Genomic DNA, 27,428 nt, shown 5'->3' with positions numbered 1-27,428 from the left:
GGAGTTTGTATCTCGATAAACGAACAGTGTGAGTGGCAATTGCCACGCGAATCACGTACCATGCCCTCGTCTATCGAGGTGTCTTCCTCGAAGTAGCACTCGTCAGGTTCATCCGGTGTCAGAGCGGTAGGAGTTTCCGGTGACTCCTCCTTAATGTCCTGTCTCCTCATCCAGTCCATCTTCAAGACTTTTGAGCCTTCGGAGACCAGACCAGTTGATGCTTCTTCTCGATTCTATTCCTTACTCGTATCCAACACAAGATCACATGTCTCTTCTCGAATTCGATCTTGTAGCACGAGATTAATGAAAACAACCGGCCGGATTCGTATGTCGAAATGGGAAACACTGAAACGAACTACAACGACGGTTTTCCTTATCGTTTATCACGAACCACGCTCCGATTACGCGGAAGCCGCTCCGCCAGCGACTGTCACTGACATTTGCCAAATGTCAAAGCTTTTCGTGCCGACTATGTAATATATCCGTGACGCTAACGAGGTGTCGGGCTTCTCTCGTTGATCGAAGCTCCGATATACCGTGCGCACCGGGACCACGGATGCACACGTGCACCAATCGTGTATGCCCCGATAAAGATGAACTTCAAAAAACTTATTCACTGTACGTTTCACTGTACGATGCGGTAAAATGATTTTGTCAGAAGAGTATAAAAACGATTTAGAAAAAAAAAGAATCTTCGTAAGGAAGTTTTCCGAAGTTGCGAAAAAAACGTTGACACGATAATCCGATTGAGAGAAAACGATCCTTCTCGTACGATAGTCACGAGTCAAACTGATCGACTAGATCTTTCAACATGAGGCTCTCTTATCGAGAGGAAAAACTCACACGCTATACGGCTCGATATCCAGAAGAGAACGCGTCGTTAATACACAGAGCGTACCGGCGAACCAAGAGATGATTGCGAGCGAGAGACGGACGCGCGCGCAGTCTCGCATGTGCACACGAGCGAGCCACGGCGGCGGTGCAGCTGCAACTGTGTGTGCAGGCCGGGAATGCTGGAGGTGGTATGGAGGCGGCTTGGTGGGCGCACTCTGTCTCGTCTCTGCTGCTGCCAGCCTTTTCTCGCTCTGTTTTACCTAGACGTGCCTTGTCTGTTCTCTCCCTCTCTTTTCGACTGCTACTAAACTTTCTCTCTCGTATCCGTGAAAGCCCCATGCGTCGTTCACTCTCGCTCTTTTCGGTGAATCATCCGTCTCTCTTATGCTTTTCACCTTTTCGTTCCCTCTACCACTCGTCCTTCTTTCCCGGTCGCTCATAGTCACATCATATTTTCCGTCCCTCTCCGATGATTCGTCAGACCTAACGTCTATCTCTCTCTCTCTCTCTCTCTCGTTCGAGCCTCTTTCTCCGTTTAATTTCTTCTTTCTCCTCCTCGTAGTTTCGTCATCCCGTCTCGGTTCCACTCTAGAGCGTTCCGTGCACCTCTAGCGCCCTCTCTGCTCTCTATACGTTCTATGCCGCTGCTTTTGCGCCATCTTCCTCCCACTCTTTGTTGGCCTCGCGTTTTCCTTCTCCGTTTCGTTCGTTTCTGTTTCTTTGGTAACTCTCGACCCCTTCGTCTCTCTCCCTCTGTCCTTCGTTTACCAGCCTCGTCGTATATATTATACCGCGACCACGCTGTCCTCTATATTTCGTACAGCTTCCCTCCTCGCTCCAGCACCACTCTATTTCCCCCGTCTATCCCGACTTCCTCTTTTCTTCTACCGCTATACTCCCGCGTTTCTGTTTGACCTCCCTTTCCGTCACTACGTTTTCCATCCTCTTTCACCGTGGCTTTTCCTTTCCCGTGGCTGCACGAAAAACGTCAACTATATTCCGTAGCTGGACAGAGGCGAAGAAAGGAGGAAAGAAGACGCGTAACGAGGGTGGCCAGGAATAATTTTTTCTCTTTCTCTTTCGTTTCTTAGCCTGTGCACACCGTCTCTGTTCAAGAGCAGCATCCCTGTTCCGTTTCTCTTCCTCTTGCTCATGTCCTTCATCCTCCCCCACCAGGAACTGTCTGTCTCTCTTCAACTCGGTCCTTTCCTCCCTCTCCGCAGTTCCATGACCCCTTCCATTTCGTGTGGAGTCGCTACGAGCTACGAGTTCAGGGACGATCCGTTTTCAGTCGAGACCCTGGATCTAACGCCCCGAGGGATACCAGAAATAGCGACTTTCTTCTAGCGCCGGGGATTTCATTTTTTTATGCTTTGGTCGCACGGGATCCACGATATAGATTCGTACAGAGAAACAAATTGCCGATAAGGAAGAATTGTTCGCGAGAAACCACCACTCTAGCTCGATATGGGTGACATTATTTATAAGATACAGATATAGCAACAATCTTATGGAAGAGGTAAGATCGGATGTTGGAATTCGTCCAGGTTATTAGCTCCTAGGTTGATGTAAATGAAGCTTTCGTTTAGTGAACGAAAGCATTCCTTAGCTCAGTAACGAAGAGCAGGATTGGTAACGAAATTATTAATTTGGATAAAAATTCTATGTAATGTTTATTAACGCGATCACCGATTGAAATTTTACATAAAAAATCTGTCAGTACATAAAATTAACGATTTGGCATAGAATGTACGATATTTCAAATTGTAATAAATTTCAGTAAAAATTTATTATATATGGTATTACATTAAAGCGTTTGGCAAATATGAAATTACCATTCGAGAAGCGTAAATAAATAGCAATTCTACAGGAAAACCACTCTAGAGTAATAAAATAGAGTAATCAACAGCGATTAGAATAATCGATATTCCGGACCACCCCATGAATTCGCGAAATATTACGTAAGCCATGTAAATCACGCATCGCTGAATCGCAATGGACCGCGGTACATCCCTGAACTAGGTACCATCGAGAAAGAAAGAGGGACGATGAAAATGGCAAGTATGCCACGGTAGGAACGAGGAGAAGAACAAACCCGATGTTAGGGCACTTGAAGAAGCGAAATACCCTAGAAAAAGATGGACATAATTCACAGGACGAAGATTGACCCTCAGTATCGTAACTAGGAAATGCATACGAAAAAAGGTAGCCATATTTTCGCACATTTATTATTGATTAATGTATAATACTACTATGTAGTTTTATCTATTACTCGATAAATACAGATTTGTTACATAGTTAACAAATAACCACCGACTTTATGTATATCATTATACAATCTCTTTATGCGATATTGTCAAAAAATGAATAAAATCAACTACAAATTTTCCAATTACGTTGAACAAAACATTTACTAACCTCTACTTCGTTTTAGTTCCAAATTTTATGTATCTTCAATCACTCGAAGCACGAACAAATTCTCGATTAGCTTCGGTTATCCAAACTTTCGGAAGAACTTTCATCTAATCGAATAAGACAATTCTCTTGTAAAAGTTTTCTTGTATAAAATATCGCTCTTGTACAAAAGATAAGAATACAACATAGAAATAACACAAAATGGTGATAAAATAGACGAAACGAAAGGACAGACGCGCAGCGCCTCCAGTTAAGACGGCACTGGGCCGAACCACGAGAGAAAGGGACAGACGCAGGGAGAGACACGTGATGCTGGAACGTGTGTTAGTCATGGGTTGCCCATGGCAACCCACGCGGCTAATGTACGCGAGCACAGGCCGCGCTCGTTCAGGACAACGCTGCCTATATACGTACTGAGGGAACGTACGTATAGTATACGGCATACGTAACCCTGTAGGTTGTACTACGCGTACTACTACGCGCGTGTACAATGGAAAACGGGAGGTCAGGTTCGTGTGCGTCCACACACGTGGCCGAGTTAATTGATTTCGCCTCCTCGTTCGTTGCCACGATGTTGCCATTCGATCGGAGCACGCAATGAAACCGCGTTATCGTCGTCTACGTGCACCACGTAGCGACATCCTGACCACCGAATGGAGCCTTTCGGGTAGAAGGTAGAATCATACATGATACATACAGACATTGGTAGATGAAACATAGTGTACGATATCGAGCCTGGCATTGAACTGGAAAACGATACTCTCGCGTTCTCCTGCTTCCTGTATATGCATTGTATACGTATGTATGTGTATTTGCATTCGCTTTTTTCGAACTTCTCGACCGTGATGACGGTATGGCATTCGGATGTTATCGATATTGAAATATCATGGCTGCCATTCGATTACTATTCCCTGCTTTTTGAACAGACATCCAATTTTTTTATTGATTTGAAAGCAAATAAGATTCTCCGCCGCACCCAATCAAAATTCGTATAAATGTCCATTCGTCCTTTGTTCGTTAGCTTTCGCATCGTGTGTGTAATCACGTGCCGAGATAGGAGTAATTATCCGCGGGTGGAGAATCGAGCTCGCGTTTCATTTTAACACGCGAAGAATTTGGACTAGCAAGCGCTGCAGCGAGGAGAATGCAGTCACACCGGCAGTTGCATCCTGGCGCAATCGTGCTGTGTGCACCAATTAACAGCGCTCGGCGCCGTAATCTGGGATACCGTGGTGCATGCAAAATGCATTCTACCAGCCGCACACTCTCGCCGCTGCTGGACACGGACGATCGTTATCGCTTGATTATCGGTCGTTGGTAATAGCGGCTTTCCAGGAACCGCGTCAGGAAGAAGGCTCTTGATAATTTAGCTTACTGCGATCGCTTCGAGAAAACGGGAACTGTTCTCCTGATTACGTAATGCGCTTATCAATATCGTCTTGTCCGGGGATAAAGGGAAAGCCAATGTTCGATTTCACATTTTATCTCATTTTATTCCATGAATAATGTACTTTTTTATTTTACACTACTTGAATAAGTCAGCCTCTAGGGTCAAGTCAAACCACGACTACCGTTAATTGAAGGACTGAAAAATAGCATTAAATATAGAAATAAACCTTTCAAAAGACTCATATCCCGTCTCTTCAAAGGAAATTCGCGTGTTTAAAATAGCTGTTAAACGATTCAAATTCTCGATATAAATTATCGAGAAATAAGAACCGTTAATATAAAATCAATTATCGAGCTACAAACCATTTGATCTGATCCATTTCTCACGGCTCGCTATTAAAAATGGTCATATCGCGAATGATTATCATGTCCGCTTGACACCTACAAGGAACAACGAGCCCATTTCTCGTCGTTGCATTATCCTGAAAACTCAACCAGGCCACACGAACGGCCGCGAACACATATACAAGAGCACACATACAAAGCAACGAGGATCTGCACATAAACGAAACAACCGATCGGCGAAGAAAGGAAACGCAAAGCGGGACACGGAGCGAGCAATTGTGCATTAAATTGAAACAGGCCACGAGCAAAGCGTTCCCGTGGCATTATGCTCTGGCGTCCTATGCGTTTCGCGCGTATCCGAGGGTTGCTCTCGCGCGCACTCGCGCGTCGATACGCGTAAGTCATGATTGCCGGTGTTCATGGAACGACATGCTGCCCATTAAACCCCACCAACGCTGCCCGGGACGAGTTGAATGCACCTAGAGAAGCCCGACCTCGCGTTTCTCGAACGATCTCAGCGACCATACGCGTGGGAGTTTACAAGAAATTCGTGGCCCGGACGAGATAGGTGCGAATGGAAACAATGTGTCGAAATCTCCGAACTCTTCTCACGGAGCAGCTTCACACTTGTATCTTTCTCTCGGTGTGCTCGTTCCGTCGCGACAAGTTGCCAGGTTGGTTCGCGTGTGCCACTTTTCAGGCGAGCTAATGCGCTTCCTAGGTTCTTCTCGCTTTCGATGCCGACGGTACCGTTCTCGCGAACGGTCCACGCTCGTGTGTCCCCCGATATCGACAATATGGCGGGTAGCTGCCGCTCGTAGCAAAGGTACTTTACGGTATAATGATCGGCATTTACAGGTATAAACGAAAAATGGACAAGATTCGATGACGTTCAATGCGAAGCTTTGAGCTGCTACACCTACCTGCTTCACGTATATTTTGCTTGTTCTTGCGAATTTATGTTTAGAATTATGTAATATAATTTATAACTGAGTGAAGCTAGAGAAAAAGCTTGATGAAAGACTCATACATCTTTGTGTTAGTAAAACATTAACGGGTATTTTTCAGCTAAAGTTTCGAATTCGCAACATTTTCTGCAACAGCTTTTTTCTTTGTCTTAACCTCAAGCCGACATATTTAATCAACGTCAACGTCAAACAACCGACAAATTTAAATTCAACCTATAACCACTCCCAGTCAGGAGAAAAAAAATCACAAAACTTCGGAGACACGACGTTAACAAATCCCACGAATTCGTCGGGTTGTCGAGAATCGTGTAAAAGTGTTCTCCGGGAGAACGAAGAAGTACGTCGTTAATTTTTAACCGGTGGTGCCGGTGCTGTAACCACTGTGACTGTTCCATGGAGCTGGCCAGCTCATGGTCTGAGTTTCGGACCTTTGAAGTCGTCGGCTGACGCAAGAGGCAAAAGTTCATCTCGAAAGATTTACATCTCGCAGAGCGGGAACAGGCAAGGTATGAAGCAACGACTACGAGAGAGAAAGAGAGGTAAGAGAGAAGAGGGTAAAGAAATAAACGCCGCACGAGCTTACCGAGGCCAAAAGGGTCCCTGGGAAGCGGAGGCTATCCCACGACAGGACCTTAGCGTCCTTTCAGGAGTCCCTCGCCGCTGCACTGGCCAGTCAAGAAAACCAACGAGATTCATCGCGTTCGACGTAAGATATCAGAAAAGAAGAAATTGGCAAATTATTCTCTTAGAATTTATCGAAATTACATGCAATGATAACGTATCATAGAAGTTTTTTCAAGTCACCAAAGCCATCGATTATAATCGATTTCATAATAAATAACCTGAACGAGAGTTGTACCATTTTGCACATCAATGAAACTATAGATCTCGATCCCAAGAATTTGCTAGCGTGCAGATGGTCGTATCAACTAGCACGAATCGAGCGTAACAATTCATTACAGTTCATTGTGCGAACAATTTTTCTAGAAAATACCAGCAAGATCGTGTAGCTTCTGCAAAGAACGCTAGACAACCGCGTTCATCGTTTTTTGTTGTCCGAGTTTAGAGGCGAGTTTAACGAAATATGGAAGCATGAACTCGATAGTTTACTGCGGCTGAGAATTCTGCAGCAACGTAGATCGTGCCTCGTCGCTGGTGTCGCTGGGATTAAATGGAATACCTGCACCGACCACGCCCAATGAAATGCGCATGTGGGCCCGATTTAACCTCTCCTAGAATCGTCATACACGTTCGCCAACCTTTGTGCAGTTGTAACAGACTTACGCGATTGTTCCCGCGGCCAAGTTTACCAGAGAGTTGCCCTGTAACACGTACGAACGCTGTTGGACGCTTTTTAATGTTTCTTTCAACTGTGCTCGAATTTTTCCTCTCGTTCTCCACGCCGGGAAACTACATACGTGAAACGGAGCCTGTTGAAACAGGGTGAATAATGTAAGTTAAACAGAGAACGCGTTTCGTTTCCTCTTTCGTTGGAGAACGAAGAATAGACGGCGGAAAACAGTCGCGTTTGAAAGTCGTAACATTTGAATTGGAGCCTGAAATCTAACGTAGGAAGTCGTATGCTTACGGTTTTATAAATAAATTTGATCTATGTAGTGTTCAAATCAGAAAATTTGTAATTTGAAATTTCGTAAATAGGCTTTGAGATTGAAACGAAATACAAACCTTCGAGTTACAAAATTTTCAAGTGTGAAATTTCATTTGAAAGTTTTAATTCTAAAGTTTGAAATTTAAACTTGAATTATATAAACTCGAATAATTTAAGTATACATTAAAGCTTAAACGCTCGTCCACGAGTTACCCTCTGCGAACGCCAAGATCCAAATTTTTGATATGCAAAATGTCGAGACTAACGAGAATGTAACGCAAGAAGAAGCGCCGGTATCGTTTTCAGAGTCTCTGTCCCGTTCCCGGATAAAGTAACGTTCCTGGAAACTAGGCGACGCCAATAGTCGAGGGAATTCCTTTCAACGAGCCAACAGAGAACAGCCGGCACTTACAGCATCGGCTCTAATTAGCGGTAATTAGAAGAAGCTTCGCGGACGGCGCCACAAATTGAAACCGGCGTAAACCAATCTAGAGGATGCCGTGCGAGGTAAAGAACGCTCCAACGAATCGAGTCAAACGAATCGCCGGCCAGTAATAAAATTGCATTTTGTGCGATGCTTCGTTTCAGACTAGACTTTCCGCTTTGCTCTAATTCCGTATTTTTTGAACTTTTTTAAAATTAAATTCTACGTATATTCGATATTGCCAGTATCGTACGTCTATTTTCTCTATAAAATATCGACACAGAACACGATGTGATTATGTTCTGGAGAAAAAAAAAAAGGAGAGCGGCCTTTCTTTCGTTGTTCTCCGGCGTAAAAAGCAACGGTTTAAGAACGCGTTGTTGCGCAACCCTTGGCGACAATTGAACTGCAGAATCGCGTTATCGGCGAAAGGAAAAAGCCGAGTCGACTGGTTTAACGACGGCGTGATAACGAAATATAGGGCGCGTCGCTACGATGGAAGTTCGTCGAACCGTGGTTTGTAGTTACTGGTGTTCGTCAGCGCTAATAGAACGATCCGCGTGCTAGATCTTGCGGCGATTGCGCAATTTTCAAGGGAACGCCGCGCGGCATCGTCGAGACGTTAATAGAAGGTTACCGGAAGAAAAGCGGGAAGAAACGCATTTAGAGGCGTCTCGTGTAAATCTACGAGAAAGATCTGGGAACGGGATCGATGATATCTGCTGGCGGTTACGGAGATTGGCAAGCTTCGCTTCCCCTTAGGCGAGAATAGCTGCCAGAAGCGTTCCTATTATTATTAACGTCCTGTTACGAATTGTATAAGTCAATGTATTATTATTGCGGTATATCGAATAAAAATAAGTAAAACGTTTCTATAGAATACAATAGGATAACTGCGATAAGTCACAGAACTAGGACAGGTAGTACCGTTTTCAAGCGAAACCAGGTAACAAAAAAGTTATTCAATTATTTTCTACCGCGCATATTCATTTCCATTCCTCTAAAAATGTTCATTCACCTGCAATTCGGACTTCTTAAAACGCAACGAAACGACATCATCTTCCTCGGATCATCGAAAACTTGTTTCCATAATTTTATAAGTTATTTCCTTAATTCCATAGCGCCATATACCATCCTTGTATGGTTGAAAAGAGTCGTAACAGGTCCTTAAGACCGTCAGGAGGCACAAATCGGACCGGCACGATGCGCAAGAATGCGTCGAGATATTTCGCGGGTACTGGAGTGGGAGGTGGAATTCCAACGAGAGGAGAAGACCGCGTCGAAGAAGAAAACGAAGATGAAGAAGAAGAAGAAGGAGAAGAAGACGAAGAAGAAGAAGACGAAGAAGAAGGGAGGAAGAATGGGACGAACAAAAAGAGCGAACAAAAGCGGACAGACAGGGAACGAACCGGGCTGACCGGGTACACAAATTACCAGCGAGATGAAATCGCTTGTTCTCCGGCGCGTTTTACCCCGAAGGGGTGAAAAAACTGTCCTCCGTGGAGCGAATTCGATCGTTGTTCACGATATATTTCAACTGGGTTTCCTGGTTCTATGCTCTTCGACTATGCGAGTCGAACGAACTATTGAAAACTTCTCGTTGGACGTTGAATAGTGAAAGGCAGTGGCGATTACTTGGCAATGAAGGCCGTTGAAAAAGTGCTACGGCAATTATAGAAATCGAGTCGAGACCGTTTCCCTGCACTTCTGTGGAAGAAGAGAGGTGGAGCGAGGTGAAACACGTACCACAAAGGTGTCGGTCGAAAAACCTTAACGGAATTACGTTAACCAAGCCGAGCAACAAATTTTCACGCTGTTAGAATCTTGTTTTGTCGAAATGGAATCTGTTTCTTGTTCGTAATCGATTTTCTTGCCACTCAGAAGCCAAGAGGATATTTATAATCTTAGCAGGCAATCGAATTTTGATCATATAATTGTACGCAGACAATATCGTTTATGCGAATTCGTAATTTTAAGCACGCGATTAAACAAATAGAACGTAAATTGTTTCATCTCCAAAATACCATTCCGAGTACCTTAGTTTTGATCTATCGTAAATAAATTACATATATTACGATGATGAAGCTGAAAATAAGTAAAACGATTCGATACAGTCATGGAAGATCTTGAAAGGGAAAGAGGAAATTTTCTTTTCTTCTAATTTTTCCGTGAGTTCTATTAGAAGAAGTTTCAGCTTCGTAATAATTGCAACTCGCCAATGACCCGTGCTCGAATGGAAAGCGTTCAGACATTATACGACCCTCTCATTAATGCTGCAAACAAACGAGGAGCAACGAGCAAAGAGCTTAATCCGGGACAATACCGGAGGCTGCGGTAAAGGAATCAGAGCTGGCCGGTCTCCGGAGACGCCGAGTAAATTTCTTTTCGTAAAAAGACTCATCTCGCGAAGAATCCTGGTTTTACAGCGTTAGAAAGCTCATTCGGATCGCGTTGTTTCAACGGTATCCTTCATCGCTCGTCTTCTCGTCAGGTAATTCTCTCAAGTGGACAAAGAACAGCTCGCTTTCTCATTATCTTAAAAACCCTTTCTGCGGTATTCCAACACCAACGTGCTCCTAGCGATCTGTTCGCTATCCATCAGGTTGGACCGCGAATTCTATCCCGGCGACGAAAAGCCCTCGAGAATCCGTCCGGAAAAAGAGGTCGGGACGACAAAGGATTTCTAATGGACGGCCGAGCACCCAGAGGACGCCTTATAAGGCGAACATCTCGAGAAGGTGGCTTGCACAGCCTCCTTTTGGTCTTTCTTCTCCCTTTCCTTCTTTCTCTCACGAGTATCTCGTGGCGACTTCTGCGAGTGGTCGCAGGCGCCTCTCGGTGGCCGGATTTAGACCGAAAAAGGAACACCGGGAGTTTCGGGAAGACGACGACAAAGACGATGAACACGATGGAACCGGCACCGAGCCACCAAGCTCATCGTGACCGGATCCCCTGATCCACCGATCGATACCATCCCAGTCCCCCTCCCTCTGCTTACTCCGTATTTTGCCCCGAAACGATCGTGTAACCAGGAATCCGCCGAGCTTCTTGGAAGACGTGCCGAATTTCTGCACGATGCAACGTGTAGCTAGCCTCGTTGCCTCGTTCGCTTTACCTGTTTTACTCTTTTCACATTTCTCGGACGCCTTTTTCGTGGTTAAGTATGTTACATTGGAAGGTTGTTGGAGGTATGCTGGTTCCTCGAGCACGAGCTTCGTATTTCTTTATTAGTTTCTTTATTAGTTTTGCAATATGTTTCTAAAAGAAACAAGGGTTAGAATATTTACACGTTCGTAAGAGTTGTTTCAGTTTGATTTATATTATTGCTCTGAATATTTATAATTGGATCGTCCTATCGATCGTGTCCGACGAACAAATTAATCTAACAGAACGTTGAAATAGCTACAGTTCCCAACCTCAGAAATTCAGCAAAGTGTAGACAATGGCCCATGAATCAGCTGCAAATCAGCCGACTCCCCTAAATGCGTGCAAGTTGGTTCGACTGGAAACAAGTAGCTGGATTGGCAAAGGCCATCAGGAGGGTGTTAGCCGCGTAAATCGCACGATTAGGATTAGCCGGAATCTGAATCGGCAAATCGACTCGAATCGTTCGTCGATTGCTCTCGTCTCTCGCTTCCAAACAAATCGATACCACCTCGACCGTTTAAACACGCTTCGATCGCTCTTGCAATCGTGTCCGGGCACGGCGTCGTAAATTATGCAATGAAACGCACATGTACACGCCAGTCGGACTACGTCGTCGCGTACATACATATGTAAACGACGTAAAGCGTTCGAATTCACGTATGTAAATTGGAAAAGACGATTCCAGACCTTTGAGGGACAATCGATTGGCCGGCTCGAAGCTTCTTATTGTCGAATAGATATGAATACGGAGCAAAATGCAGGTAGACCTGGAATATAGTGTTCCTTGGAATTTTCACCAATCGGTGAAACGGGGTGGATCATTGAGAATTACAATTCCGGGAATCGATCGACGCGTCTTCGATGAATATCTTATGTAGGTTATGTAAATTTAGAGGAGCTGACCTAACTTAAATTGATAGTTTTCGACTGAAGCAATCTTGTAAGTACCGTAATTTTGTTGTGTGAAATTTTGAGCGTGTATGAATTTTAGATTACGACCAGACTGCGAATATTTATGCAAATTTCTGTTTTCTTAAATTAAAAAAATCAAATCTAACCAGAGATTCGTTTCAGCGATTAATTATCCTAACGGGTACTACGATTTGGATATTTTGTACATTTTTGTACATTATGTACATTCTACGTATTCGTGTAACATTGCATTTTCTATAAATGCTCTATTTATAAAAAAAAGAAAAGGAATTTTGCATAGGGAATACACCAGAAAAGTAGATAAAACGTTATCGTGTACTTGCGTTTAGAAAGATTGCTCTCGTAAATTGATGTATGCTTCTGAGTGGAACACGATGTCTTTGAGTGGTGATTTTACTAAATTTATCTAATCGTCTCGCGGGTAGCAGCTGTTACATGGTCGAAGTCGTTTATCCAAGTTCAAACAGCTGCTTTCGAACGATGGAAACACGAGAGAGTCACCGATGTTTCGAGGATTGATGCAGAACTATAAAGCGCACCTGATCCTAAATTGCTGCAACATTCGAAAAGCGCAGTTTCGATCTTGTCAAACAAATAAAACCAATTCTATACGGTAGGATGTTAACATTTTCGTCGTATAAAATTTGTAAATTAAGAGATGATCCTTCGAATCCTTTCTTCAAAGAATTAACAAAAATTTATTAACCGAAAAATCGATCTATGACGGATAAATCGAGAGTATCGATTAATATTTCGATGATAAATATCGATGAACCAGGACACCGTAAAGAGCAACAAATCGCGAACCAAATCCTTCGCTGTATCGAGATCGACTTTATTGCGATAGAAAATAGCGCGACTCATGCCGCCACGTAGCAGCGCCGAGTAACGAATCGCGACACAAGATCGCGCGCGTTTATGGCTTACCGTGTGCAGAAGATCCCTGAGATGCGAGGATCGAGCCGCCACCCTCGAGGACTTTGTTCTCCGGACCGTGACCAAACTGCCCTCCTTCATCGACAAGATTCTAGGCATCGTATTGGATCTGACCAATCGATATTCCTCTCCGGGATGCCTCCTCTTCTTCCTGAACGAGCCGCACAACATTTTCGATCGATATTCGCTCGTCGTTTAAAAAACAAAATAGTCACTCTGTTCGAGGATCATCGATCGAATCTGCTCTTCGGATGAGAAAAAAAAAAAAAGAAAACGATCGATCGAAGCCTCTTGGTAGATATTTGGGCGATCGTCTGTCGCCACGACTTTCCTTTCGCTCGTGTTCTTTAGCCACGAGAATGTTCACGAAACGTACGTCGTTCACCGTTTCCTCTAACTGTCCGGACAGGTTAATGCCACTGTCGCAAACTGGTCCTCGAGCGAATTCACGTCCCTTTAACCGGTTGCAAACGTGCTGACTGATACGCTCCTGAGATTCCTATGTACATCCACACGGACACGAACATACACACAGAGGCACCGAGGAAACCGAATATTTTTTCTCACTGCTACAGCAGCATGGCGCCGCGTACAGATTCCTGCATCTATTTAACTGTCTCCTCCGGCTTCACTCGCTTAACCAACCCTCTTCTCGCCTCTTTTATTTCTCGATGCTCTCTTCTGCTCCTCTAAATCGTGCTCCCTCCGCTTTCGGCATCTCTTTGCGTCCACCGTGCCACTCTCTCGGCTCCTTCCTTCTTTCTCTTTTCTCTCCTCTCGGTCTGCTTCTCGCTCTGTGCACACCCTCCCCTCTTCCCCGACAGTCGACCGACCTCCTTCGCTCTATCACGGCACCCACGTACTAATTAACAGCCGACGACGCGTACGCGACGTGCACGTCCCGCTCCACGAGCGAGTCTGACGCGGGTACGGGGTGATCGACCGGTAAAAGGAACTGGTCGGATCGATCTTCGGATCGACCGTGACGATCGCTCGAGTCTACCTCCGCGGGATTCACAAATGGGTACACGGCTTTAAAATAGTAGCCTTTTGTCACGGCGACCCTGCAGACACTGGATCCTTCTCCGACTTCGAATCCTCTTCAACAGGTCTTTGATGCTTTTGATATTCGATGTTCTTCCTCGTACGAGCCGTTTCTCTTTATTCGTCGATTAAATTAATTCATCCTCTGATCTTTCTTCGTCAATGGTCTCTTACGGTTTCAACGATTGACTCGCAATAATTAGCTTTCGTCGAGAGTCGAACACGAGTCCTTTGTGGCGTCTGTGGGTCGTACGCAATCTCAGACGAGATCTTTTTCGGACGACCGATTTTCTCCACGGGTAATCAGATCTCGATCGCGTACACGCGGTGATGCGTTCACCTGTTGTGTACCAGCCACCCTTGGCGGATCGCTCGATGCTTAATTAACGGAATCTCAGCCAGCTCGAGTCGCAGTGAGAGCCGAGAGTCGACTGAAGGCATAAGGCTCCGGTTGTGGTCGTCGAAGGAACCCCACCACGTTGATTTCAACAACACCCGGCACCCAGCCCGACCGGACGACCTGGTCGCGTGGCGCTCGGCACAGATACGCAGTGTTTCTCAAAATCCTCTCCTTTTCGTTCTTGCGAACCGATCCAAACCTCCACACTTTTCCAACAAATCTCGGTTCAACGTCTTTGTCTCGGCTATCTTTTCTAGACGACAGTTTACGAGCTCGTAAAATTGTCGTTATCCACTTTCGAGTATATTTTTAGAAATTTCTCGATCAAAACACAAGGTTTGTGACATTCTTCGTAAAATTTTTGTCTCTTTCGCCTCTTCTTTTACTTCTGTAACGCGTTAACGTAGATTTGCTGATATCTTTCGTTTAATTCCGAGTTGCTCTACTCTCCCTCTTCTTTCTTCTTTATTCTTAATTCGCGACAATCAGGAATTTGATCGTGTCACCTTTGAAGATGATCGATCAATAAACGTCGTCGCGAAAGATCACGAGGCATCGATATCGCGAATCTTAACCAAGTTCGAAGATCCTTCTTCCACCGATGTAGACAATACAGCTCGTTCCATTTCCTCTGAGAAACTCCTCGTTACACAACGAAACGGTTCGTAGCAGGCACACCTATAGACCAGATAGCCTCCAAGGACTAGTTCTACGATACAGAAGAAAAAAAAAAGAGGAAGTATCGCAATCCGGGTGACCCAGTTTGCGCTCTTGAATTTCAGAATAGACGTTCTTTCGTATTTCAAGGTTGCATTGTGGCGGCGTCGTCAACGATACCATCTAATTCGCCAATCTTTCAGCTTCTCCGCAGCTTACACCGTAACGATCGCGCAGCTCAAATTTTTCATCGCGAACCTGATCTTCGTCGATTCATCTTTACCAGGGATGCTGCTAGGTTCTTGAATTTGATGTGTTCGTAGGAAATTCCAAGACACAGGTACTCTTACTTTGTACATTTTTACATCTTCCATAACTACACGGAGATTCATATTCTAATAGGCGCTAGTTTTGCAAACTTTGCTGAAAACGAGAAAACCAATGCGAAATACAAAACCGAATTCCCTGTATCTTCTCCTTTACATCTCTTCGTTCTTGGTTACGATTGAACAGAATATTGCAGAAAAATGTCTTCCTTGAAATCTGCATGGGCGAAGATCGCGTCCGAATGGATGTAGGTCAACTGATTCAAACTATACCGGGGGCATCTGTCAACTTGCGTAACTCCGCTGAATATTGCTATTAATTTCACGTTCGCAGACCTTTTTCAAGCGGGAATATCTGTGGTTTTCTCCGCTCGTTTCTCGCGTCCATGGAAACATATTATTTTTCTGCTTCCTACCGGTGATCACTGCTCATTGATCAAAAGCATCGAGTGCTTCCTGTCACGAACCACCGCAAGGACGAAGATTCTCTTTAGCCTGGAATCTTTTTTGTGGCACGAGCCGTGTCGAAGAAACTACCGTGCCAAGTACTTCGATCAAGAATAATATTATTTATTACCGTGTGTCAAGCACAAAGAATAATCGTCAATAAAATTTGTGTCGTAAGTATCCAGACATTTATGGAGCGTAATGTGTCGACGATACAGGTCCAATGTAACGTAATGATAATTACCAGTTGTATCATTCTCTTGTCTTACTTTTACGTAAACTGTTAGTTTCTCCAGATTAAACGAATCGCGTGGATTTCTACTCTCGTATCGACTCCTCACGCTAACTAACAAAAAGATACATTTAGAAATGGTAACTACCGGGTGAACCTCGTGCTGCGAGACTAATATTCTACGTCATTCCAGATTCGATATCGCTTCAATTACGCGGAAAAAGTAGCGGGAAGCTAACGTTCGCTTCCTAACTTTCGCAACGAGAGCGATCAAACGAAATTCGAGAATCCAAAGGTGTCGTAAATTAACGAAAGCACGTCCCTTCCGTTCGTTCGTAGACGTTGCGTGTAACTCGGTACCTGGCAACGAGCACCGTACCTTTGTACCGAATAACACCCAACGATTCGATTATTCATTCCCTCTGTGAACGTATTTCACCGTTATTTGCCATTTTCTATTTTTTGCTTTTCCGCTTTTTCCAATCGTATCGTGCAGTTTGCACGATAACCGTTCGGACGCCACGGATCACTGCAGAAATTTAAACGAACGATACCAAATGCAACGCGATCGCGTTTGTTTCGTTTCACGTCGAAAATTACCAATTACCACGGTCGTGCTGTTTTCTTTTCTTCTTTTTTTTTTTCGTTTATAGCAGTTTACATAGATCCGTCGATTAGGTTGCAGCGAGAATTAAAGGATAATGTTGCATCGAGTTGACCACCATCGTCACGGCCGCCACCATATTGCACTCAGTGACTAATAAAACTTTCGAGTGACCGATGAATTTGCATCAGAATCGGAATAATAACAAACGATAGCCAGCGTGGGACACAGCACGGAGGGCGTTTCAACCCTCGCGTCAGGAAGCGGATACGTAATTTTCGTATGAGTCAGCGCGACCCTATCGAAAGAAACTCCACGACCATCTTGAATTCTCGTTGCAGATCCGATCGAACGCGATCGGCGTAATTCGTCGTTAGGGCTAATTGAATTTCACTCGGCGAGCTATTGGAAACCGAAGAGACGTTAAATTTTAATTACAGCCGGATTATCGGACGTCTGTCTCGCTCCTTTCCACCAAGGAAACGACAGGACAAACGAGCGGCCTGTAATTAATCCATTAATCCCGGTGGCCTTAAACAGCCGGCCAAACGACCACTGGAAGCGTCTAAGCAGCATTTTCTCTGCAACGGAACGGCCGTTGCACTTTCTTTAATGAGATTTCGTATTTCATTTGACAGATAATGTATGGGGGAAGGATAAGAAACTTAACCTTTGCGCGGCGATTGCAAGGCATCTTTTGAAACGGTCGTGTAGTGTACTCATATATATGCGTGTAGCATAAAAACGTTTCCCAAAGGAAAATTATGTTTCCTCGTCTAATTAACGACACTAAACTTATTCTTTTTGGAATAACCGTGCAACGTGGTCGAAACTCTCTGTTCGAGGAATATACATTCAACGAAGTCGTAAAAATCAAACTGGAAATGGCCTGAGCAAAGACAAAGCATCCGGTTCTGAACGACGATCGTTGCTAAAATTTGTTGGTTCGACGAGAGGAAAATCTAGTAGAAGCTACCATGCGGTAGAACTAGTTACCTACTTCCGTCGGATGAAAATATCATGTGGGAAAAGCGAGCGGAAAAGCGACCGGAAAAGCTCCGAGCAATTACGCGATCGTCAAAACACGCGGTGTTCCTTCCGAACGAGAACTCTTAAAACTGGAACGCGATTGTACGCTCTTTAATTGTACCGGTAACTGCAATTTCTCTTGTCCCGACAATCGCCCAGTTGTTGCGTTATCGTGGCCGTTGTTACGCCAACGATCGTTAGGATTCGTAATCGCGAGTACCTACTACAAGTCGCATAAATACGCTTGAGTAATTACGCGAGCTCTGAAAAGAACCAATTGCTCATTGTGATACAGGGAAATATTACGTTTGTCGTTCAGACTCGTTTGCAATTTATTCTTAATGTTTATAAAATTCGGAAGAATCAATTGAAATATCTTCTACGAGACAGGAAAAATGAAATATCGTCAATTAATTTCAGTACTAAATTCTATAAAGCAACGAGAATAAAATATTCAAAGTTTCCAAAAAACTCTGACGTACCATAACTTCGATCTACCATTCGATCATTTGCTTGCTTGCTGTACAACAAGATCAAAACGATCTTCGCAAGTAAGTCTCACGAATCTCATGGAAAATTTGAGAATCCCTGGATTGGTGCAGGTTTTACCTGAGGGATACGCATGCGCCGCGACCGACAGATGTTTCCTCCTCGCCAACTGTTGCACGCTGCTGCGACGAGAGACGATTCTGCATCTGATTTACCAAAGAAAGAAAGAAGACGAGAGAAGAAAGGAAGAAAAATCTTTCCATCTTTCCTGTTCTCCTCTCGCCCCACGACATCCAGTCGGATGAGCGGAGTCCTTGGAACAAGAGAGAGAAACGAGAGGAAGAACGTTTCTTTGTCGAATCGCCATCGAAAGGAAACCCGGAGAAGCCCGCACGAGGGGGTGGACCGCCCCTATTCACAAGGGCAAGAACGTAACCCTTATGTCGTTAAGACCCTGATCGATCCTAACGATAAGTTCGCGTGGTAGACGAGACGACCTAACCCAATGCCGCCAACCAAAAAGTGAGATTTATTATAGCTCCAATTCCCTTCGCTTAGGCTCCTGATGCCTTTATTGTCTGTTTATCGTCCATAATTCCTCGTGGCAGCAGTTGAACCAGGCAGCTAAATATTCCGCGATGTCGTATACTCGCATACCTGTGTGTCGAGAAATTGAAGGTGTCGGGACGTAAAATGCACGGACCAAGTTATTTAACGAAGCTTCCTGGAACGGAGATACCGACGATCGTTTAACTCTCGCGTGGATTTTCTCTCTTCCATATTTTCTTAACAATTTCGTCTATATTTTCTTCTAGCAATTTGCTCACCTTCCAGCGAAATATCATAAAGATCTAATTCCGAACCTCTGGATATTTCTAGATGAAAATTTATTCGAGATATTTCGATATTGTTACGTCTTATGACTTTCTGCATAAACCAGAATCCATCCCTCGGTCAAGACAGGTACCAGCTGTACAAATATAATTAGTCAGACCGCAATGATTCTAAGGAACGACCATCGAACTAAGCAATTTTACTTTACCATCAAGGTCCTGAATTGTTGTAACTCATCTTTCAGGTCGAGACGTTCCTTAGGGTTATTGTTCAATCAGGTAAAATTTGGGAAAAGCAGGTTTGTCTCATGTTCAACGGTCAGTTTTAGAAGCAAACGACCGTTGGTGGGACGACCAATACCCATCAACAGTTTTCCAGCATCGTCACCAAACTTCGCTGGTTTTTCATACGTTGACCAGGCAATATCTCGACTGGTCTTTCAGACTTAGATCAGTCATCGTCTCTCGACTGATTTTCATTGATCAGTTATCAGTTTAACTTGCTACTTGCACTTCGCAGAAATAGATTATCAAATCGTAACGAATTTAAACACAGAATTTACGACTCCCGTTAGGGCATCTCTTCGCAAACGGTCGAACGGATATCGAAACTTTCATCTTATACATTTATCGAATAACCGAGAAAATCCATGGTGTTCTATGTAAAAATTGCAGCTGAAAAATGGGATTTCGGTCACGAGAGATCACCGTCGATTCATCGTGCAATGATCGGAGAACTCGTCGAGGAATCGTCGAGTTCCATTATCCTGTCGACGACGATCGAGCAACGGGCAAATCAAAGTCAAACGGAACGGATGCCGGGAGGATAGCTTTGGAAGAAGCTCGTTAGAAGGGGCCACGTTGGCAGACAGCGTCGTCACCGGTATCGAAACGAGTCACGATTCACCTGCTCGTCTCGTGGACTCGCCCCTGCGCAATTCGCGTTACGGCCGCGTCGGTGAGATTTATCGCATACGGAATATCGAGAGGCGAGGGTACTGGCAGTCCTTATTACAGCTTATTAAGAGGCAGTAAACTGCATATCCATGATCCAGGAACCGGTCACGAGCGAGAAGCAAGATCTCATCACCTGCCTCTCGTTCCGTCCTTCTTCCCTTCTTGCTATTCCTTCCTACCATCCTTTTTTCACTTCTTTAGACTCGGTTTCTTTTTTTCGCGGCGATTCGTGGTGGCGTAACTTCCCCAGAGACTACGAGCCACCGAGCTAAGTTACGCGCTATGCCGACACGTCAGAGGGATGAAAACCCAATCGCCAAGGTTCTTATAATTCACAATTACATTCCTTTCGTGAAAGGAAAAAGATATCGAAAGAATTCAAAAGATGAACAGATATTATGTCAAGAAGCTAAGATGATACAAGGTCGTAACTGTAAGATAACGTTGTCAACCACGAAACGATTCAACTCTCCAAATAAAAACAGATTAATTATTTTTAAGAAAACCACGGTTCTGGACGACAAAAATTCCATTCGTAAACCAACCCGGTATCTTTGAAAGTATCAGGCTCCTCTCTTATGGAAACAATTTCGCTGATCCACGGATGATCGGATTTTCGCTCCAACTTTGCCGTATAATCTGCCTTCGTGTATATTATATCTTCGATGATGTTCAGCTACCTTTCTCATCCTGTCGGATCCCGAACACCTACCCTCTTTTCTTTCTTGCCTCGTGCTCAACCGCTTCCTTTCTTCGTCCAACAAGCTACGTTTCCTCTTTGTCGTAAAAGATCTCGTTCCTGTTGGTCGACCGTGCCACGTTCAAATCACGGCCTTCGTCGAGGGGGAGGCGATTGCTTAACGACGCCAACCACCTGCCCCGGTGAAGAAGAACACGTGCTGCAGCTACGAGGCAGCTGCAACCGAAAGGACGAGACTCGTACACATACGCGACGGGACAGGCTTCCCCTGTTCCGGAGGTGTCGAGGTTGAGAGTGTTGAGCCTCGGCAATACAGTACAGACGCCGAGCTACGAGGATGAGCGCACTTAAAACCGCGCGTCATTGCTCGTTTCTCGAACCTTCGATCCGTCTCGAGAGTCCTCTCTCCTCCTCAGACAGTTCCACGAATTCGTTGCTTGTTTCGTTATTAGTAGCACTTCTTTGACGAGAGATCGTATCGTGGATGGAAAAGTAGAGAAAATGCAACGGGGATTTGGTTGGATTTCTGGGCTTACGATGTTCTGCGGAGTACTCCGATTAAAGCGATTACTGAAAATAGCTCCAACGTTTCCTAATCCCCGATTGCTATTCTAGTGAATTATAGAGGTGGTCGGCGGATTACGAATTTTTATGCAAATTTATTGAATTAACAAGAAGAAAGAAGGAAATAGAACCTAACCAGAGATCTAGTTTACGTCCTCAATTTTAGAAGTAGTATGTTTTGAACGTTTTATATACGTTTCTTATTAACTGACGCATAAATACATATTACGGACCAAACAAGGAGATGTCAAATCAAAACGACAAACTTAGCATTTAAATGCTAGAATTCCCAGCTATAACGGACAACACATTGGTCCTAATCTTGAATCTTCAAGAGAATCTTCAATGTAGAATGATCGCGTAATGGAAAAGCTTCGTGAATTTTAAGCAGAGCTAAAGAGATCCTCGAGAGTTGTGCAGTGGTAGTAGTATTTCCAGTTTGTTGCACAGATCTCGAAAAAGATTAGGAGAGGACAGCAACAGATGGCAGACGGGTCGCGTGTCTGATGCGAGATACGAGTTTTCTATTCCTTCGATTTTCTCTGCTACCTACCCTCGTCATGAAAATGGAAGTTCGTTTGTGTTGATACTCGAGAGAAGAGTCTGGTGGTCGGAAAACTTGGGCAACTACCATCCATCTTTTCCATTCCGCCACTTACCCTAACTTACGGTAAACGGAATTTTACACGAAGTGGAAAAATCTAGGTATACCCGGATCGTCTTTCGACGAGAGTAAGATTTTTATTATTAGCAGTTGGAAACACTCGTGCAAAGGGTGACTTCGTTTCTCTGGGCTACAAACTGAATGAAACCAAGTATCGCGGCATCGGTTTCGCGTGATGCGGTCACCTGCAGCGAGGCGCAGTGATAACGGTTCGCCTGACCCCGAGACTGACGAAAACAGAAGCCTCATCGAGACGCGGAAGAAAGGATCGCCTTACGAGGATACGAGGGAGTGTTTAAAGCAGACGAAGACCTGTCAAATTGCAGCTGCCTCTGGGCACGTGGGTCGAACCGCTACCTGGACTATTCTATACACGCTCGGTCTTCCTTTCCACGCTTTTCTCTTTGTGTTTCTTTCTTTTCACGCACAACGACTGTAGCCGTAGCCAAAAACCAACAAAGAGGTCTAGATTTCGAAACCAGATGCTCCAACTCCGCCGATGACAGACCAAATTATTCTTTTGAAACTCCTATTCGACAGTGACGCTCTAAACTTTCTTCGACTGGACCGAAAGTAGTAGGTAACATAAATCAAAGTTCTTAATTTAATATGAAAATTTAGGCTCGTTTTAGGAAAACTTAGGAACATTTCCTTTATCCTTGAAGATCCTTATGTGGATGCTAACATTCGTCGAGCATCTTGGTCCGACTTTTAGCGACACGCTAAAGCAAATTTTATCTTCATTTAGCCTGATGTTCCATTGGTAGGATTCAATTCGATTAATTTTTTCATAGAGAGATTGCCGGAAAGCGCACGTTGGTTCTAAGAAATTTTTTTCGTTCTATCAACGAAATCGCAGGGAATTAGAACCGGATATAGCAATATCGAGGTACAGAAGCTCTGGTCGCTTAACAATGCTAAGAACAGTCGCACGGATGTGGATACAACGAAGCCCGCATACTAATAGACGCCGGAAGTCCTCAGACATTTGTCTATTTTATGGTAGATGTACCTCGTCATTTGGTATAACACGTTTCTACCTTTATTATGTCAAGGACTGAGCGATGTTGTGAATACGGTGGCAGCTAACTTTACTAATGATCCATTATGAGCAGTACAATTTTATTCGAATACGATTACGGGAAATAATTGCGTATGTTAATAAAAGAACGCCGAAGACAATGCGAAGTCTAGGAAATATGATAATTTCGATCGACGATTCAATTTTATTTTACCAGGAATGAATTATTTTTAAGTGAGAATTACAGGATACATAATAAAAAATTGAATTAGATCGCAAGAGAAATTGTAAATTCGCGACTCGTAAAAACGAATCATTTAGATTTCATAGGAAAATATTATTTTAAGAATAATTAAATTCTTATATTTTTATAGAAATGTTCGAAGCTGCATTCGCGCCACACGTATTTGAATTGCGAAAGTTTCGAGCGCGCTGAAGTGGCGCTCGTGGAAACTTTACTGGCGATGGATAAAACAGAGAACTGCATCGAGCCGGTAACATACTGGAGGAAGATAATTCGGTATACACGAACCAGGAAAATTCGAGTTTGAAATATCAGATCGCGCTAGAGCGAGCTAATAAAAGATAGATATGAAATAAAATAATTAACGTCGTATAAAATAATTAACTTCGTATAAAACAATGAACGGTCGTAGTTTAACAATTAATCGATCAAAATAAATACGTCGTTTTATCGTGATATATTCGAGGGAATGTAAGATGCTCGCAGTATTTTAATTTGTAAAGTTCATTTAATAAAGCGACACGATAAAAATGAGTAATAACGACAGAAGATTAGTCGTCTCTCGACAAGAGAAGCAACAACAATGATATGTGGCACATTACAATTAAGCATTGTGTTCACTATGGAGAGGACAAATTAACATCGTTGTAGTTTCATCTGCATTCTCGGAATCCAATTGTGCAATTCGCCGCTCTAGAGGGAAATCTTATACGTGACGTGCAACAGAATCATAAAACGAGAGATACAACGTACACGCACGCGTGCATTGACGATTGTCTACTGTACACTCGGTTTAACAATCTTTGCTGTTCCAATTTACCGAGCAAAAATATGTACGTGGTCTCGAGATACGTGATACTCTCAGAGATATGTCTCCACAAAAATTTCCAAATAAATTAAAAAAAAAAAAACTAGAAAGATCGTTATCTATTCGAAAGACTAACGATGTATCAAATACATGATAATTTATTCAAAACAGTCGAGAAAGAATAATTAACCAAAAAGAGGATCGCTATACAGTTAGCAGTTTTATATGATAATGATAAAGATCGCTGTTAACATAAACATTAAAAAAATGTACAGATATCTAAAAAAAAAGGTACGTATAGAAATGGATTGCGACAAAAGTGGCAAACAAGTGGCAAACGAATCGAAACACGATATCGAGTCACTCGATTCATTAATCGATGAAACCGGTATTCAGGCAATTTGAAAAAATATCGGACAAAAGGTCTTGCCTGCCTGGTTTTCAACGATCGAACCGGCAAACGTACTCGAATATTTGCGAGTAGCTTGTGCCGGGGTCACCGACCACGCTGCAACGTTATCCATTCCGCGTTGCCAGGTTATCGATCTGTGCAGAGGCGCCTTGACCGACCTCCGATGCACCGCCAAGTGCAAGTGCAAAAGCTCTCTCACCTTTCCGCTCTCGGACAGGAAGGATCCGGCGCGCGCATCGCGCTAGACAGATAATCGAACACCTTCCCGTACTCGTACAAGCACGCGAACCATTGTTGCACACGCAACGCTATACTTTTGTCATGGTTAACGCTACAGTTGATCAAACTTATCGAAACGAAAGATTCCAAACGTTATCCTTTGCCATCAAATTTGTTATTTCGTAGGAATACCTAATCTTGGCAAACACGACCTACGTACGTCGCCTGTCAGATTTCTGAAATATTCTAGAAATAAATATGTTGCATTCTCCTTTCGTTGCATTCTTTGTCAATGTCGAGTCAGAAAGTTCTACGTTCTACGTGGAATTTCAAAGGAAATATTTCTACGGACACAGGATCACAGGATTTTCTGGGACAAAGGTTGAAGTGGAAAGTCTCGATCATGTCGACCATCGAAGCGTAGAAATAATACGAAGTCAAACAAACTGGACAGAATCGATTAAATTGACGTTTTTTCACATACTTTCCTATGCTTCCGATTTGATTATTTCTTTCGTTACGACGTCTTTCGATAACGTTGCTTCTATTGTCTAAACTTTCACCGATATTCGGTCGTCGCTCACGATTAACCATAATACTATTGCTGTCTATTGTTTCATAATTATACGGATATGAATTATGCCTTCTAGAATAGCATTCTAATAAGCGTAGGAGTAAAAGCAAAACGATTAATTATTAACGCTTCAATTATTCGTAGAAAATTATGATCGTACGTGTATAGAATTCTAATCTTGCTAATATCCTAATGATAGCCTGAGAGGTTAACACACATGTTGATGTAATTAGGAAAGCATCGAACCTGCTAATATCGAATCTAAACGGTTAATTGTACCTATATGTATGCCACGTTATATCGTTCTATTACGTTTCATTGTCGTTTTATCCATCGAGCTAATCCCATTCTATCAGAAGCTACTCAAAACGACTGTTCGTTTACTGCTACGTACAAACACCTGAACCATTCCAGCGTCCGGTTTTGATAAACAGCAACGAGACTTATGAAACCACTCGATAATGGCACTGGAACTTACGACAATAGAAATAATAAAGAGAATCGAATAACCTGTTTGAAAATAAAGAAAATTCCAATTAGCCGACGCTAGGCGATAGACCGATGAACTCCATTTCGATATAATCGAGTAGGAAGTGTGGATAAGCGATACTTAACACGTAGCTATCGATTTTCCGTGGCGCGGTTTGAAACAGCGGCACCAAGTGCAAGTGCAAGTGCAAGTGCAAGAACTCTTTCGGTCGTTGGCCGCGACTTCAACACGTTTAATCTATCTTCTGCTGCACGAGTGAACTGCTCTTCGTGCTCTCGTATCTATCGCTCGTCGTCGCTAAGATACGCTCGAGCAACCTCACTCGAAAACCGTTGCTATTCTAACGAGCAACGCAATTTTCACGCGTCGTTTATGAACCAACAACCTCGATTTCCACTTTCCGAGCTTCCCATTACTATTTCCCAGCTAATCGCCTGACTCGCATCCACTCGTACAGATATTACACTATTTCATTATCGAAGTGTAACAATTCGAAGATAGCAAGAGGAACGAGAAGCGAACTTTTCAACGGATTAATTGTCTTCTCGGTGAAACGGAGAACAACCTCTCCGATTTTATCAAAAAGCAATAGAGAAACTTCATCGAGGTTTCGTAGAAAATAATGTTCAACAAACTGCAGACCACTCCTGTCCAATTAACGGTGCAAACGATCGTCGCGGGACCGGAACCTGGAGACGGAAAGCCGCTGGAAATTCCGTGGTCGAACGGACAAAGTTCGAATCGCAATCGTTCAGCCGCGTCAATTGTCGACAATTTGTCGCTTTGCGGCTGCTATTGTAGGCTCGCTATGCCCGGCCATGCTATCGAGCAACGCGATGAAAATCGATTCGTTACGCTGAACGAGCAGATTGAAATCTCGTTTTCATTGTACGTAAGATTTATACGCACACGGACAATCCGACCCGTAAACTTCGATTCGAATCGACGAAAATTCGTGCGATTCAACGAGGAAACCGGACAAATGAAAGGACCAGTGAAATTGCATCGCTCGAAAACCGAGCCTGCCGCAGAACTCGAAACACCTACAACGAAATCTTGCTTTTCGTGTGGACGAGCGCCTACCGACGAATTATTTAGAATTCAGATTACGCGTGAATCGACGCCGATCGAGCGACGTGGTACTACAACTGGAACCGTTCCAGCTGAACGTAAACTATCTTACGAATAAATCAATTACGAACAAATACATAGTTTGTTATTCTTGTTATAAATTAATTATAGGATAAGAACTATTTTTTAGAGGAAGCTTCTTCGTTAGTCGCAAACAGTTAAAGCCGAATATCGTTACTGGTCCGATAAATGTAATTTAATAATTGGATGGCAATTAACGTAGTCAGCTATGATAAAGCGAAATGATAAAAGGCAAAGTTCGCTTAAAAACTTACCGCAGTCAGGCTGTCCAACTCGCCGAGCCATTCGTTCAAGAGTTGTTCCGGGTCTGTCTCGTTGTCGCTGTCCTCGCCTTCCTCCTCGTAGCGCTCCATGATGTACGCCGTCCTTAATCCAGCTTACAACCGTAGTCTACGCGATTCTCCTTATCCTCTGTAAATACACGAACGCGACACGTTGATTCACCTCATTAAATACGCAACATCCATTGGCATAATTATACGAAAGATACGATGGCAAACGTACGACCTTCGATGCGGTGGCAAATTTTAAATCTCTCGAATGACGAATTTTACTAAATAGT

General features: G+C 43.6%; 1 protein-coding gene across 3 annotated transcripts in view; it reads right to left on the bottom strand.

The window, feature by feature from the left end:
• LOC117206308 (amyloid beta A4 precursor protein-binding family B member 1-interacting protein-like) overlaps positions 1-27,428 on the bottom strand; it is a 146,104-nt gene that overhangs the window by 67,208 nt on the left and 51,468 nt on the right. Inside the window, exon 2 of one of the 3 annotated variants that reach the window (XM_033445533.1) lies at positions 27,121-27,277. In XM_033445533.1, coding sequence (XP_033301424.1) covers positions 27,121-27,219 — 99 coding nt within the window. In that variant the 5' untranslated portion in view covers positions 27,220-27,277. Of the gene's footprint in view, positions 1-59; positions 978-12,991; positions 13,187-27,120; positions 27,278-27,428 lie in introns of those variants that run through there. The other 2 variants (XM_033445531.1, XM_033445532.1) reach the window with 2 other exon arrangements.

This window comes from Bombus bifarius, unplaced genomic scaffold (genome assembly GCF_011952205.1).
Source record: "Bombus bifarius isolate JDL3187 unplaced genomic scaffold, Bbif_JDL3187 scf7180000008006, whole genome shotgun sequence".
NCBI classification, from domain to species: domain Eukaryota; kingdom Metazoa; phylum Arthropoda; class Insecta; order Hymenoptera; family Apidae; genus Bombus; species Bombus bifarius.
Note: the sequence above shows the minus strand (reverse complement) of the source record. Positions and strands in the feature narration are given on the sequence as shown.